This window comes from Neopsephotus bourkii, unplaced genomic scaffold (genome assembly GCF_033783945.1).
Source record: "Neopsephotus bourkii isolate Nb327-2 ecotype Australia unplaced genomic scaffold, CSIRO-AGI_Nbou_v1 NB_1589, whole genome shotgun sequence".
Lineage (NCBI taxonomy): Eukaryota > Metazoa > Chordata > Aves > Psittaciformes > Psittacidae > Neopsephotus > Neopsephotus bourkii.
This window is the reverse complement of record NW_026902065.1, coordinates 2,602,438-2,618,392: the sequence shown is the minus strand read 5'-3', so window position 1 is coordinate 2,618,392 and position 15,955 is coordinate 2,602,438. Positions and strand designations below refer to the sequence as shown.

Below are 15,955 nucleotides of genomic sequence, written 5' to 3'. Positions count from 1 at the left end.
TCCATGCAGTAGTTTAACAGACTGAATTGAGGGCTGGTCCACGGTCTTTAGTTCAAAAGATAAAAAATACTGAACTGAAATGAATGTACTAAAATGGTACAAGAGCAAGGGACGGCTATAACCTTGCCACTTGCCTCTTTCCCCCTTTGCAACACACAGCAAAGGTTACAGGAGGGTTCTCCACATCTACTGAACATCTGGCATTTTTGGTATGGGTCCAGGATGTTTGATGGGTATGGCCAGACATGAAGTTATCGCACCCAGCCCTGTAGCGTTCAAAGGTCTAGGATCCCCTAATTTATACAACATACTCTGTTGCCTGCAAAGACACGGTGATACATATATTCTGTTTAAAAGCAGATACTTCTCAAATCATAACTTGCAGATGCTCGAAGTCTTTCATGTGGGTAAGACAAATGAGAGCCATAGAGACTGATTTTGTAGCCAGGGAGTACAGGAAGCAACAGCAGGAGAACACTATTGAAAGCCTGGATACACTTATGGCTTTAATGAATTGGTCATCAAATATAACAACACACATATGCAGTTTTTACCTTGCTTTGTAGTTCACTCCCCACCCCCCTCAGCTATCTAGCAAAGTGGAAATTATTTTGAGTTCAGTTTATTAAATGGACACACATGGTACTCACATCTGCTGGAAGATATCTGAGGGAGAAATACTGATAAATATAATTTGCATATTCAATCAGAGACCTTTTCATCTGAGACACTTCCTCTGACATGCCAACTATCCCAAGTACATCAACCCATCAGGCTAATGGCAAGAGTTTTTCTATAAAGTGGCCGGTGCATGCCTGGGCAGTTTATGGACAAATCCTGACTTACATAGGAAGCAAGAAGAGGCAAGTTCAATAACTTCTGTGGGTCAGATTCCCACACCAACATGCCCACCATTAACATGCAAACCATCAAAACTGTATGCCAGAGGCAGAAACTGGCAGCCTTCATCCCTCCTCACGATCATCTTGCACAACAGTGTCCTGCTGAAAGGAACATGGTACAGTAAGAGAATATGCTTTGGCATCATCATCCTGCTTCACAGAGATATAAGGTACATAAGCATGGTACAGGAGGAAGAGACTCAAGACAGGTAGATGCCCACATCAAAGCAAAGATCAGCCAATGTCTGAATCCCTGGAACACAAGGCTTGTAAATATGTCCCATATGTTCTGCATTTGGATTACCATGGCTGTACACACATTGACCTGCTGATGTTCAAGGTTTATATACCTGGAACTGGTTTCATGTTCTGCATTCTTCCTTGGCACTGTCATGGCCACCGCATCCTTCCTCACAGTTCCTCACTCCAGCAAAGACTTCCTAGTTATTTATTTACCAGACAAAACACAGACTAACTACGATTACAGTTCTGTAAAGAATAAACAATTGCTCACAAGAACTGCACATTCCACACGGTTTTATTCAACATGTATGACCCCAAACTACAATATATACAATAATTGCCTCCACATGGCAAACCCACATTGTGGTTCTTAAAAAATAATACTAATTTTTAGAACACATGCCACCAAAAAATGCAGTATATTTTAGCCATATCTAATGAAAGACTTTGTAAAGCAATTTCCATTCTGTTGTGTTCTCCAGCATATGGTCTATGAAACCACTTGTAATAACGCTTAGGCATTTTATAGTATTTTTAGCTGAAGGCTGCATTATAAACATTGGCTCAAATTCTGTTGTGCATTTCCCATTTAGATAGATCGCACTCGGTACACAGCAGGCCAAAATGTGTCCCATTAATTAGTCTAACTTCCCTATACTAAGTCGTATCTCTTCAGAAAAGGATATACTGAGGCACAGGGAAGTTAACTGATCTGCCCAAAGCTGTTCAATGAAGGGAAAAGGGAAGGGGAGAAAGAAGCAGTCTCTTGGAAACTTTTCATTCTTCACCTATAAGAAAGCCCAGCATCACTGAAGACATGATGTCCTCTCAAAGCTCAGAAAGAACACCCTGTTCTTTAATTTGGTAAAAGATTTGACATGACAAGCTAACGCATTCAGATGACCCCTGACTGGCTAGTCATTAATTCAGACTTTAATACCACTGAACTATACTCCCCTGAACAAATCTGCTTCGCCAACAAGAATTCCCAGTGCAGAAAACAAGTATTTTGTACTAGTGCCTTCCCCCTAATGATCTGCTTGCTGAAATCAGTTATTTTTGTCTGCAATCCTTTATGTTTAGGTCTTCTTTGGCATTTCAGCTACACAAATGTTTATCTGAAGACAGTAGCAGTACAAGTCCTCTGTAAGTAGTACTTACAACCAGGTAGTAATTCATCTTATAATAAGCCCACAATATTCACTGTGAATTACATCAGATGAAATCCAGTGTTTTTTTCTTTTCCCTTTTGAAACCAAAGTCTCAGAACACATCTAAAAATTAAGGGTGGTACAAATAACAAATTAGCAGCAAAACTGTTTCAGGCCCACATTATCTTTCCAACTTCTATTCATTCTGTAACTAGAATTTGCATGCATGCTTTGGCACAACTTTTACAGAGGATGACCTGAGTTTCACTAACATGCCTTCAGCACCATGAAAACATTGTTCAGATTTAATCACATTATGAGTCCCCAAAAGAACTCAGTATGCACACCTTAAGTAATTCAGGTTTTGGCAGTCTGTTTTGCAAGAATGTCTCTTCCACTGAGGAACCTCTGACCCCACATACGTGTGCTGTGGCAGAAGATGTGTATGCAGCACCTCACCACAGGCTGCACAGGTTCTGCTGGCAGCTACCAGCTCAGAAGCAGGGAGCGAGGCAGCACTCCCTGTGCGGGTCACAGTGCTGGCATGCAGAACAAAGCGAGAGGCAGCAGCACAAGTGGAGTACAAAGGGGCTGGGAACAGAGACCCAAGCTGAATGTCACCGAGGGACAAAGACCCACGGTAAAGAGAGTGCCCAGGAGGCAGGACAGACCAAGCTCTGCAGGAGGAGGCTGTCATCCTGAGGACCCTGATGTTATACACTCCACATGTCTGGAAAAATCAGGTATTAGATTGTGCACTCAAAACTAGCTGATACTTCTGATGATTTTGGCTTCAATTGGCAAGTTTTTCTTTCTCATGTATAAGACAGGGTAGTGATACAAGCCATTGTTACTATTATTCAAGTGTATTATCATAGCTGTGGAAGCCACATTCACGAATCAGGATCCTGCTGTGCAAAGTACTGTACATGCACTTTACATCACAGCAGTGTTGTGTAGATACTTCCACTGGTGTCTGCAACACAGGAAGATATCTTAATAAGAACAACAAAGAATCTAAAAAAAAATCCCAACCAGTTCTGCATCAGATTTGGACATTATACTGGAGAAGATGCATACTGAGTGATCAAGACAAAAATCAGTATTAACTAGTGACCCAGCTGCTAACTGAAGCAAAAGTTGTCAGGAAAAAGTTGAAATACAACATGTCATTAAAGAAAAGGGAATTCACATGCATAAGAGGGAAGAGAGAGATACCAGCAAAAGTAGACAAGAGAATTGGGACAAATGTCCCACCTGGCTTTCACTGTACTCAGTGACCCATGAGCATGGTTTTCTCTTGTTATTTGGAATCCCTGAAAACCACACCACAAACAAACAAATGGTTGTGTGGCCAACAAGGCCTCAATTACTGACATGAGCTGTCATTGTTGGTATTCATGTTTTGGTTTTGTCATGATACAGAGAAATACAATCAGCAAAACAAAGGTCCTCCTTTCATGTAGTCTCTTGTTGTTTCAGGGTTTCCAAGCCCCCTGTGCAACTCTCCAAAAGGATCATGAAGCAGAGCTGTCTTAAAGCAAAGATTTTCACTAGAGTTGTAAATAAAATATTTCTGTTGCTCAGAAGTTTGGTGGGTTTTTTACATGATTTTAACAGATTTTTACAGAAAGTAATTTAATTTGGCAACATCCTTCTACCTACTCTTCTATGCAGAAGAGATAAAGAACACACACCACCACACACAACATGCCTGCACTGATATGCACTGCATGCCTGTTTTTCATGTTGGGCTGCAGCTTGTCATCAGTTCCCAAATAATTAACTTTCTGGAGGAACAGCTGGAGGAGAATAGTGCTTCCTCCACCTGCTGGTGAGGAGGAAGAAAAGATGTCCTGGCGCTCAGGCAGAGAGAAGGAGGTGAAGGCGGACTGGAGGCCCCCTGCAGCTATTCCCTATCTCCTCTGAAGTGCAGCTTAAGGAGAGAAAGGGAGAAAAAGTTCCTGGCTTTTGCAAATGGCAAAATGTCTCCTAAGCACAGTGGCTAACCAAAAGGAAGTGGAGATAATACAGGGTGCTTCATGAGAGGTTGTAAGAAACCAGCAACATTATCAGGCTCCAGGTCCGCAGCAGCAGGGAGAGCAAACAACTCCCAGCAAAGCACCTCACAGGAGGGCACCCACAGGGAGCTGTAACAGCCAGGGTATGGAACTGCTGGGTTAAACTCTGCTGGGAGTGCTCCAGGTTTATCTGGTGTCTAACAGGGTTTATCTGATGTCTTCCATGTTTTAAAGAGCTACATGCTCCTCTATTAACATTAATTTAATACTAACACACTGTTGTATCCAGGCATCGCTTTCTGTATAATGGTAGGAAAAGACAGATAGCAAGACTGAAAATGCCTATTCATTATAAGGAGTATTTACCCCAGTGGAATCATTTACTTGAAGAATCCAGCAGCACCTACCAGCTTCATGTATCATGGATGGGATCAGCCAGAGGTGGTCAATACACAGCTTATCTAAGGCTGACATAAGTGTAACTGTGGATTTCTTGGCTAACAAACAGTGAATACATAGCACAAAAAGCTCAGTTCTTTGGTTTAACATGTGCAAGATGACAAGTGGAGAAAACACCCACAGAAATGTCAGCATGAGCATTACTTCACAGGCTTGCGATATCATCTCTTCATCCTTACACTTACTAACAGGTGCCTTAATTTAAAATACTGTAAGCTACACAGTGTATACTGAGCCAGTATTAATGAAGGAAATCTTACTGGCAATATCAGGCACCTCATTCGTCATGTAGCGGGCCATATTTTAACTGCTTCATGCAGCATGCAATGCTGTCTGCAGTCACTGTGGTAACTAATACACAAATTCACATAAGTTGTTTCCAATAACAAACTAAATGTATCATACTATCTACCTCAGAGCTTTCTGGCAGGAAGCTTTATGATCACTTTCCACTGAATTAAGAGGAAAGACAAAGAAACTATGATGATTTGAACAAACATGCAACCTGTTAATAAGTGCCAAAGACTACTTTTATTCAAGTCAAAATAAATCCTGCTATTGATTTCCAGTGGCACAAGACTAATGCATATGTGCACGTTGGATCAGTCTTCTCACCTTGGTTTTACTTCATTAACACAGATCTGCTAAGTTCTATTTCACTCCTGAGCTCTCCATTTATACAGATGACACCAAAACTGAAGTTTGTGCCTGGCTAATTATACAGGAAATCTTCAGGAAATGCCATACAGCTAAACAGATTGTTGACAGACAAGAGAAGCAGAAAGGCCAAATAGAATTGCTTGGACAAGGCTTATAACTGGGAACACAATGCCACTGCCAAGGTCCAGCTCTGCAATCTGTTACCATGCAGCTTGAAATACCTGTTTACCACTGAGTAAAGACAAAAATACTAGCTAAACCAGTAGCAGAATAGGAAGCAAATGAACTGGGCTAGAGCAACCTTGGGTCTCTCTCTTGCTACCTAGCTGCAAGTTGCAGAGATGATTTGCACTGGATGTGGTACAAGAGGGTGACAAATAACTTGGTCGCCTGTGTGCATCCCCTGCTGGGCATCCAGTGCAGCCTGCTCACCAACACTGCAAATGCTGCCCACTAACAAGAACTGCAGAGAGGAAAGAGGAGAGAAAGGTGGTGGTGAAGGGGAACCAAAGGAAAACTCTGCCCCTTTCTGATCATTCATCCTTGTCAGTGCTCTCATCTCACCCACGGAAAGCGATCAGTGCTCACCGCCAACAGCCAGACAGGGGAACTGTTAGAAAACAAGCAGCATTTTCCATTCACTTTGGTCTGGCTGGATTCCTGACAACTAGCTTTTACTCTGTAAGCAGACAAAACGTGGGTATTTTACATACACTCACAGATGTTAAAGGTCAAACACACATGTTGCACCAGAACTCACCTGCAGACTAGTTAATAATTATAAAGGGCCACACGCCAAGTCTTGTATTACTCCAGTATAAAATTCACAGCCCGGAAAGGATTTGTTTAGCTTCTACATGCCAGCTGATAGAGTGTAACATTTCTACGGTATTCTGATTTTCACCCTCTCCATTTCAAGATGGCATTAGCCATACACATTCACTTCAGACTGTACCATCTAAGTACTCTTAGCTGTGGAGCTGAAGCACTTGACGGCAAAATACAGAAAGACCTGGTGTGCTGTTAACTTGGAGGAGATATACATCTATGCTACCTCCTTTCCTCCTGTGAGGGCCCTTCCCAAATCTGCATCTCATATTTACAATAGTCACTTTTGCTTTAATTTATGAAGTCTTTTGAAAAAAAGGGGTTTTTAACATATTTGCTTATTTACTATGTTTGGTAGTGCAACTCAAAACTAACATACTTACAAAATAGCAGTTAGCATATAACCTAGCCCTGGAGCTTTTGTTAGCCTTGAATTGTAAAACAGCCAAGACAGCAAACTTTAAAAATCATGGACTTGGAGTGAGCATGTGCAGAGATGTCCATCTCTGGTTTCTCTTTAGCCAGCCCCCAAATGAGCTAATAAACTGAAAGCATACATGATATGACTCTACAACTTGGCTGAAACACGCATTTTCACTGTAGACACAAAGATATTTAGTTCCAAAGTAAAACATCCCTTACTGGCATCTGCAATTTCATTTTCTGTTTTACAGCGGCTCCTGCCTCTGGGTGCGTGTTGAGCTTCCAGGCAACAGAAAGGGAAAGATACATGAGGCAAAACCTATACCATCACTAGGGAAATGCCTTGCTTTTAAATGAAGTCTAGTAAAAACTCAATTAGTCTTTTTCAAACGAGAAGCAATGCTAAGACCTCTTTAGAAAACCATCTATTTCTCTGGGCGATCTTTAAAGCAACACCTGCCTCTCATTCGCTCACCCTCTGTGAACAGTTACGTATTTCAGTGAAGGAAAAATGACAATAAGCCTAACATGTACATTTCTTCAGTTGCATTTCTGCACCCTGCTGGAGCACTGTACCAATGAGGAAATGCTGAAGCTGAGTTACTGCTTGGACAACCTCCGGGCTGCTTGAAGTCTCTAGCCAGCCGGCACCGCTGAGCAGTGAAAGGGATCATAAAGACCAATGGGGCTGGGTTGCAGTCCCTGCAATTTTTTTAGGTGTCAGCAAAGTTCAGGTCACAAGAGGATGACTGAATCACGGCATTTTTAATGGGAGAACCAATGTCTTCCCTTCTGATGTTACTTTGGTTAGCTGGGGCATGTGACAGGTTCCACTGAATCACTGGGGAAAGATAACTTGGTCACAGTGGTCCCACATGTAAAAACAGAACAAAAACTATAAGCCACCCTATTATTCCAATAATTACGCATCCTTTTAAAACATACTGATGAGTTACTACAACACTACACCACTCCCCTCCCGCCCTCCCCCCCCAAAAAAAGCCACTAAGTTTCTCTATAGGATCTGGACTCCAAACAAAGCCCTGGCTGGACCCAAGCGGCTGTGGACACGGGTGGGATGCTCACACGCTCCCCGTGGTTGCCGCCTCACCGAGACACATACAGGGACAGGTCCCAGAGGGACTGCACGCAGTCCGCTCCATCCTGAAGTACGTGTTGGAAAGAAAAATATACACGCATGCACATCTATATATAAGAAAACGGCAAAGAGGAGCTCCTCCGGCTGCCTTACCACTCTGCCAGAAAACCTCTCAATGGCCCGCTTGACTTTGCCATAGGTGCCTTTGCCCAAGGTCTCCTGCAGCTCGTAGCGATGCTTCAGGTTGTGCTTGTGGTGATGCCGCTTCACCCCCTGCTGCTTCCTCGCCGCCGTTACCTCCGGAGACGGAGCCTCCCCGAGCGGCTCCTCCATGGCCGCTGCTGCCGCCGCTGCCTCACCGCCGCCGGCCGGCCCGGAGCCGCAGGAGGAGCCGCGGGGCTGCACGGGGCTGCTGCAGCTGCTGCCGCAGGCGGCCGCCTCGGCGCCCTCCATGTCCGGAGGCGACGGGCGCGGGATGCGAGCGCCCCGCCGGCCTCAAAGCTTCTGCCTCAGCCCCGCTCCCGCGCCGGCACCATGGGGCGCGGCGGGGCGGGGCGCGGAGGCAGCAGCGCCCCGCGCTCTCCTCCCCTTCCCCGCCGCCCGCCCCGGCGGCAGCAGCAGCGGCACAGCCGTTGGGGCGGACCCTCCGCTCCGCCCCGCCTCAGCTGGGCCGCCCCCAGCGCCGCTGCCCGGGAGGGGCAGGCCGGACCGGCGGGGGCGCTGTCCGACGGCGACCTTCTTTGTGCTCTGAGGGGCTGGGGTTCCGCGGACAGGCTGCCGGCCCGCTGGAAAGCGGCTCCTCAGCGGGTCTGGCCCTCGGCGTGGCAGTGAGGGAAGGGCGGCCTGCCCCCAGCCCAGGCTTGCTCCGCGGTTGAGCCCCCCGGCCTCTGAGGGCAGGGCTGAGGCGAGACTGAGGGTCGGCCCGGCTTTGTGGTTGCACCTGCAGAGCCTGGGTGTAAGTGTGGGTATGGGGTTAGCGGGCAGGGGCCTGCACCGCATTTGGGTTTGGGAGGTTTTTCAAGAAACCGTCTAATTTTCCCCGTTTGCCAAGCAGGCGAGGGTTTCCTGTAGGGTTTCCATGGAATTGGAACTGGTGGAAAAACACGGGCACACCCGGCTGCTGCTGATCCTTGGCATGGGCTGGTGTGGTTTGCCTGCTCCAGGAGGTTTTAGGCTGTATGGAAGCTGCCTGAGTACAAGTCCTGCAGTGATTGCCATGCAAATCTAGAGCAGAGGGACCCCATTACCATTACCCCAGGACTGCCAAGACCCCCACTAAACGATGTCACTGAGGACCTCATCTACACTTGCATAGGGTGGAATCATTTTGGCATGCTCCAGTGTGGCTAGTTTGCTTGACCAATGCAAAGACCTTCATGTGTGATTCCTGGCTTGGTGTGTCCTCCCCACTGACTGATTGTGAGCTCTGCAAGGATAATACACAGACTTTCTCAAATCCTGGGTTCACCTTCATGGTCACAGTGACGTCAAGACACAGAGTTTCAGTAACTCCCTGCTCCTTGCTACTGGAGTGTTAACACAGAAATTAGTCCATGTGCTCAGCTGATTTGACTGGTTGGCTGCTGCAAAGGCTCAGGCTTGTCAGAGATAGCTAACTTGGGAGCATCAAGGTGATGGGGTGATACCCAGCTGTGTCATTTGGTTCCTCCAGTTCACCAGGCTAGTGTGTAATGATGGACTTCCCCAAGATTTCTTTGCAATAGTGAACACACTGCTCTGAGGTTGCAGCCTCAGCCCCTCTGACTTGATGAACTTGAAAACTCTCTGTAATTACCACCTCCACAGCTTCGTTTTAGCATCAGCAGAAGTGCTCCACTGGCTCAAGGCAAGTCTGCCTAGTGCAGTTCCTGGAAGGAGCCAGCACCACAGGGCACAGGTTGAGGATGACAGAACAAATCCTGCAGTGATGAGAAGTAAAACCTTCTGTGATGAGTTCTTGAACTCTGGGACCCTGATACTGGCTTAAGCCCTGGAGCATGGAATTCCACATCTCTTTCATGGAGTGCACTGCAGACTGGCTATTCCAAAGCAGAAAGGGTAAAGGAAGCTTCACTCTGTTACTATAAAAAAGAAAGAGCACCTTGTCCTCCTGTAGGCCCTTCCTTCATTTTAACTTTGGAAAGGACAACAATTCTGTAGTATTGTAGGGTAATAAGACTACATAGGTAGCTTTCATGTTCTTCTTGTTTTATGTTATGAAGCACTATTGCATTCCCACCATCCAGCACAGAATAAAACAATGCCTGGGCTACCTGGACATGCAGGAGACGGAGATCTGCTACTGCATCAGCTGCCTTCTGTGCCCTCAGTTTGAAACCCACTTGTGTAGCTCTTCTCAAACTGGGGGAATGCCCCAAGAAACACCCACATGAAGCAATGAAGGGCAGACCTGCTGGAGGCAGGGATTGGTACAGGGATGGAATGGGGATGCAGCAGCACCAAGAGGCAGAAGGGAGCTAGGAAAAGGGCTGGTAACACGGAGAACAGGAGAGGTGCCCTTGACTGCTGGGAGAAGTAAAAAATCGTCCTGGCATGCGTTCACCACAGTGCAACTTCACTTAAATAGATTAAATCAGAGTCTCAATGTTGCTGAGTGCCAAGGGTACAGCAGTCTGTCAGGATGACAGTAACAACTGCCCGACAGTTTTGCATGTCCAGAGCAATCCTAGTCCCACCAAGATGAGAGGAGCCTGTGTCCTGCTCTGGTCTGCACTAGCTGCCTGTGCACTGGACTGTGTGAGCAGCTCAGAAAGGGCTTGGTCCTCCCAGAGGCAGCAGGGAAGAGTGTCCAGCTGCAGCTGTCTGGAAGTTGCCTTCAGGCTGGAACTATAGCCTATATCCAGGTCCTTTATACTTCTTGAATAGCCGAAAAACATGAATGCTAGTGATGAAAATAGGTTTCATTCTGTTATACTCCTGAGTGTTGTTAATGTTCGCAAAAGTGTTCTCTTCTAGATGCATGGAAGGAGACAAGACAGTTCAATAAGGAAATATGTCATGAATTATTGCTATATGTTGTGTTTGGAGAGATATAAGGCATAATAAAACACCGAAAGCTCCAAATTGAAAAATGCCAATTTTGCAATGGGATATAAGCACAGGTACCATGGAGCATTACAAAAAACACTTCTCCTTTTTAAAGTTCCATGCTCCTAAATGTGCAGCCAGAGGGCATTAACCAAATTAAATATGTAAATTAAAACTGGACACAAGAAACTTTCTGTGCTCATTGGTAATAGCAATGGGAATTAAAAATAATTATAAATATAGCAGTACAATATGATTGAGTTTGTCGCTCATATAGAGATATTTCTTTTTAATTTTTAGCATATTTGCAGTCAGTATTGTCAGTACAGGAATAAAAATCTCTAGAGCAAATAATACACCAGTGTCCTTCACAACAAGTATGAGAATACCAAGAAGTAAAAATAGCAGAAGAAAGATGAGACGATGTTAGAATGGAAATAGAAAATCTTAAATACTGACTTTAGTAGGCAATTTGCATTGTTCTAGCTGTTCCTGTCAGTGTAAAACATGCGGTGTTTCATCCTTTCTGAAATAAACATTTGGTGAGAATTTCAGCTCTCTGAGCTTACAGACATCACTAGGGAATTCTTCATTTCTGACAGTATTATTTTACGTAAATGCTTTTCCATATTCACAAAAAGGAATTATCTTCCCATTGAAACCAGCAGACTCCTGCTAGACAGCTCCAAAGGAAATAGGATTAGGCTCTAATTTGCAAAATGGCATTGGGGCATATGTTGTACCAAATCTGAGCTATACAGATAATCACAATAACAATAAAGCCACTGATTTCAGCAGGCTGACCTTCTTGAAGTCAGTGTTAGTTGGAAAACAATCTATAAAGATTGCAACATTGGGATTATAAATTCATCCCAAAATTCTGTATATTGCAGTGTAACCTGGTGAGATGGTATAATTTATACACAAACAGACTCTTCAGTGGTTGTGAAGTGTTCAACAGTGTTGTTGAACACTTGGCTTCCAGGGGGCTATTGGAGAACTGGAACACGTTTCACTGTAATGTAGAGGAAAGAGAAGAAATGAATACTAAAGGGATTCCTGGATGTAAGGGTCCATACTCTCTGATATTAATGTCCTGCTCTTTTAAGTTTCTGCTCTCTGCTGAACTCATGTCTGTATGTGGAGAAACATAGAAGCATAGACTTAATTAAGTTGCTTTGCTCATGCTTGATGATCAAGCTGAGCATAGGTGTACACATTTGCTGGGCCAAGCTGAAGTGCTCAGCATTGTCCAGTCTGCAAATCTGAAGATGATATAACTGCAAATATTTAGAAGGTGCTGGCAGGCGAAACCAGAGGCCATTCTCTCAATTGAACTTTCTCCTCTGTATAAGTACCTGCTGAGAGAGAGCTTTTTGTTCCGCTGAAGTGAGAGCATGTTAATGTGTTCCACTCAATGATAGGGATTATCCTTTAGAAAGAGGCAGCTGGCAGAGGCGGCTGCTTTCCTGCAGCAGGTATCTGCATATTATCTGCTCTGGCAGATCACACCCAGTTCTTGAAATTGCATGCTTTATGAAAATTACAGAAGTCACGCAAGTTCAGGATTAAGACTGTAATGCTGATTTTCTCTGTAGTGAGCCATATAAAAACTTTACCTTGACAAGCAGTTGTCTTTTGAGGTTTGTCTTGTTTGCATCGCACAGATGTCAGTTCACTATTAAAAGAATACTTCAATCAAGTAATGAATACCCACACCCTGGATTGGGATCCAGGGCTCAGATTCAGGGGTCATAACTTCCATCTAAACTCTTGTTATTTGCTTGCCTCAAGGCTTCTCAAGGTATCTGTGCAATAGGTGTCATTAAGCCTTCTGAATCTGGATCCTGGACCCACTACAGAGCTTTATGGGCAATGAAGAAGTTGAGGAATACTTTTAAGTCTGTTAGAGGACTCTGGAATTTAGGCTAGGGCTCTTTATAAGACTTTCAATAGGAGAGGAGCCATATGTCCATAAAACATCTTTTAAAATTCCATTTCCAAGCCTCAAGCCTTTCTTTCAAGCCTTTCTTTCAGTAGCTTCCACTGAGAATTTAGACAATGAACATGCTATCAGTTTTTGCTGTAGTACTGGTTATTTCTTTTACTGCTTGTTGTGTTTTATTGGAATATCCATAGAACAGAGGGTACCAGTTGCCTGCTGAATTTACATCTCCAGATCTGAAAGTTCATTTTCATATTTACATATGCATGTGTGTGCCTGTATGCTTATGTCAAATGATTTTACCTATGTAAAATCTGCTTTTCTATACCCAACAGTTCTGTGTGGTACTTGAACTCCTCACTGCTGTTGCTAAACTAGGGCACACAGGACCTCTGGGAAGTGAGGAGAAACAAGTGGAACCACATGGGAGAGAAAGCTGGAATGTAGGGTCTAAGGCTCAGGGTCTCTTCTGTGGCAGGGTTCCCAAAAGGATTGAGAACACACAATTCCTTCGTCTGTTGCTTTTCTATTTCTTGTTCACCTTAGATACTCTTTCAGTAAAACTCAGTGATGGTGTGTTTATTATGCTATTTATATATTATTTTATTAAATAAATGAGCCATCCGATCTAATCTACCAGCTCCGCCCCCCTGCACATTAATGCTTTTGGGACTGAAGTCCACATGTATCAGCAGGCTGTAATGAGTAAAAACCAACACTGCAGTTTCCATCATCGTGAGCAGGGAGTTGCGGCAGACCACAGTTGCTGGATTGCGCATCTAACCAAAATAAACTGCAAAAAAATGAAGTGAAAAAAGAAATCAAGTCACTCAGCAGCAAGCTCCTCTCCTGTCATCACTTCCTTCTTTACCTTTGGTTCCCTCCCTTCCGAAACCTGTGGGGTATTTGCCCTTATTTTGAGAGACTGACTGACTGAGTGCATCACTTTCAACCATCAGCGTGTTATACCACGTGCAGGCAGCCAGGTCTCTGCCTGGCCCTTTTTGTCCACTGCTGTCTCCCACGCATGGAACAACTGTTGTTGGAGCAGCATATACATGCATGTCTTCTCCAAAGCACCAGGGAGACCTCATCTCTGAAGCATGACTGAAGGGACGCTCCCTGGCCACCATTTCACAGCGCTCCTTACCCCAGCTCCCCCAGCTCAATGGTGCATACAGGCAAGGTGCCTTGACTTTGGTTTTCGGTGCTGCAGCCCCAAGCTCTAATTCGGTAAACATGCGTAGACTTTGGTAGTGCCTGTGGGTTGTGGTGGAAAAGGGTGGAGCTGTGTGGCAGTGGCTTGGGTTGGGGCCGGGAGGCAGCAGAATGAAGAAGGGGGAAGTGAAATGCAGCCAAGGTGCTGACGGCCTGGGGGGCATCCTGCTGAGGGCTGCTGCCCACCCCGGGAATTCCAGGGGCCTTCACTCAAAGAGGCTTGTATGGGAATGTAACGGGGAAGTGTGAACTTTTGCCATTGTGACCCCTTCATCCTGGATGACTCATGGATGAGATGGGGCAGATATGTACCTTCAGGACTATGGGATTTCCTGCCCAGTCTGATCGACTCGAGATACAGCACAGCCACTGGGTAGATCCTACAAAGAGTGGTGCTTTAGCCTCCGTTGTGGCTTTTGTGTGGCGTTCATCGCGCTGATGCCTGTGATGAAGAAAACCAAAAGTATGTTTTGCACAAGATGTTTGTTTTGATGTTGAGATCTGTGTCTAGATTGTATCGCTCTTTTCATGCAGCTATTGGATGTTTTCTTGGAAATGCTAGAGTAAGGCTACTGCAATAATACAGGGGTAAAAAAGTGTATTTGTTTTCTTAAATACATATATTTTTAGAGTGAAGAAGGTTAAGCACTAGATGTTATGATAAAACTCATGCTGCATGTGGCATCAATGAGTTACTGGACGTTCATGACTTTGGATGCACTCATCTAAACAAGCCTTTTCCTAAGGCTACCAGAGATATCTGGGATAATGACAGCAAATCCTGCCCGGTTACTGAAAATGGACCCCACGACACTCAGAACATAACATGTGCTGCATTATGATAGGTATATGATGTACCTCATCAGAAAGAATAGTATTTGTTATATTCAACTGGAAATACACATCTCTTCCCTGGGTACAACCCTGGCTTGGCAGTGTGGGTTTGCAGTTCATGTCTAGAGGAGGAGAGGGCACCGTGTGCCACCTTACTCCTGTTGGGAGACAAATCTGTGGGGAATAGATGGCAACATGGCTCTCTATTCCCTCTTTCCCACTTGTGCTGCAGGTAACTGGCAACCTCCTTCCCTCCATAGACAAAGAGAAGCAAGAGCTGAATCATGCTTTCCTGAAAAGCAGCCCTTTCCTCTCCTGAAGGTGGACAACTCCGCCCCTTGCCATAAGCACCGTACTAGGGATGCAGTCTGGCTCTGAGAATTTGCTTCCTGCTCCTCACCTCCTTCTAAATTCCCACTCAAACACTGGAATTCAGCACAGTGTGCATCAGGGCTTCATAGCTGTAAGACCTGCTGTATTTTTCCTTCAGTGATCATTAGTTTGTCAAAATCAAAACAATACTGAATTAGAAATAGACTTAGCATGGAGGCTGCCAGCTTCCTTTAGTGTTACTTTGTTTACTTTCCATTTTTCTGCAGCCACTTCCTGGCTTCAGAAAATAGTGTTGCCTATGACTTGTAAATAAAATTAGGTCAAATAATAAAAACTGTTAATGGCAACATAATAATTCTATGGCAAGTGATTAGAAAGCTATAAACAGAATGTTACGACTTTAGGATGTGTATCAATGATGCAGCATGGCTTTTACAGGAAAAGGACATACCCAGAAATCTGGGGCAGCAAACTACAAAGAGCAGTTAAATGGGAAATGAATCTGTTTGCGTATAGATACCCAAGAACCAAATATAGTTTTCCATTAGATCTTTTTCAAATCCAATCCTTTATGCTTGTTTGCTAGCAGAGAGAACTCTCTAAATCAATAGCAAATTGGCTAAGCGACAGACTTGATCAAAGCCTCATTATGCATGAAAATTTCATTTCAGTGGCTAGGGAATTGTGAGGGGGGAGGCTTTGTGGCTCTCTGTGTTTCCTTTGTGCTTCTTATGGTGTATAAAGGGAATTGCAAATTTCCAAAATCCCCATAGCGCCATAGGGAAGCAGAG

The 15,955-nt window shown here is 44.6% G+C and overlaps 1 protein-coding gene across 1 annotated transcript in view; it reads right to left on the bottom strand.

The window, feature by feature from the left end:
- The window catches only part of NUAK1 (NUAK family kinase 1), a 48,784-nt gene extending 40,479 nt beyond the window's left edge, over nucleotides 1-8,305 (bottom strand). The window contains exon 1 of the mRNA XM_061371834.1: nucleotides 7,940-8,305. Coding sequence (XP_061227818.1) covers nucleotides 7,940-8,239 — 300 coding nt within the window. The 5' untranslated portion in view covers nucleotides 8,240-8,305. The remainder of the gene's footprint in view (nucleotides 1-7,939) is intronic.
- Between the last annotated feature and the right edge of the window lie 7,650 nt (nucleotides 8,306-15,955).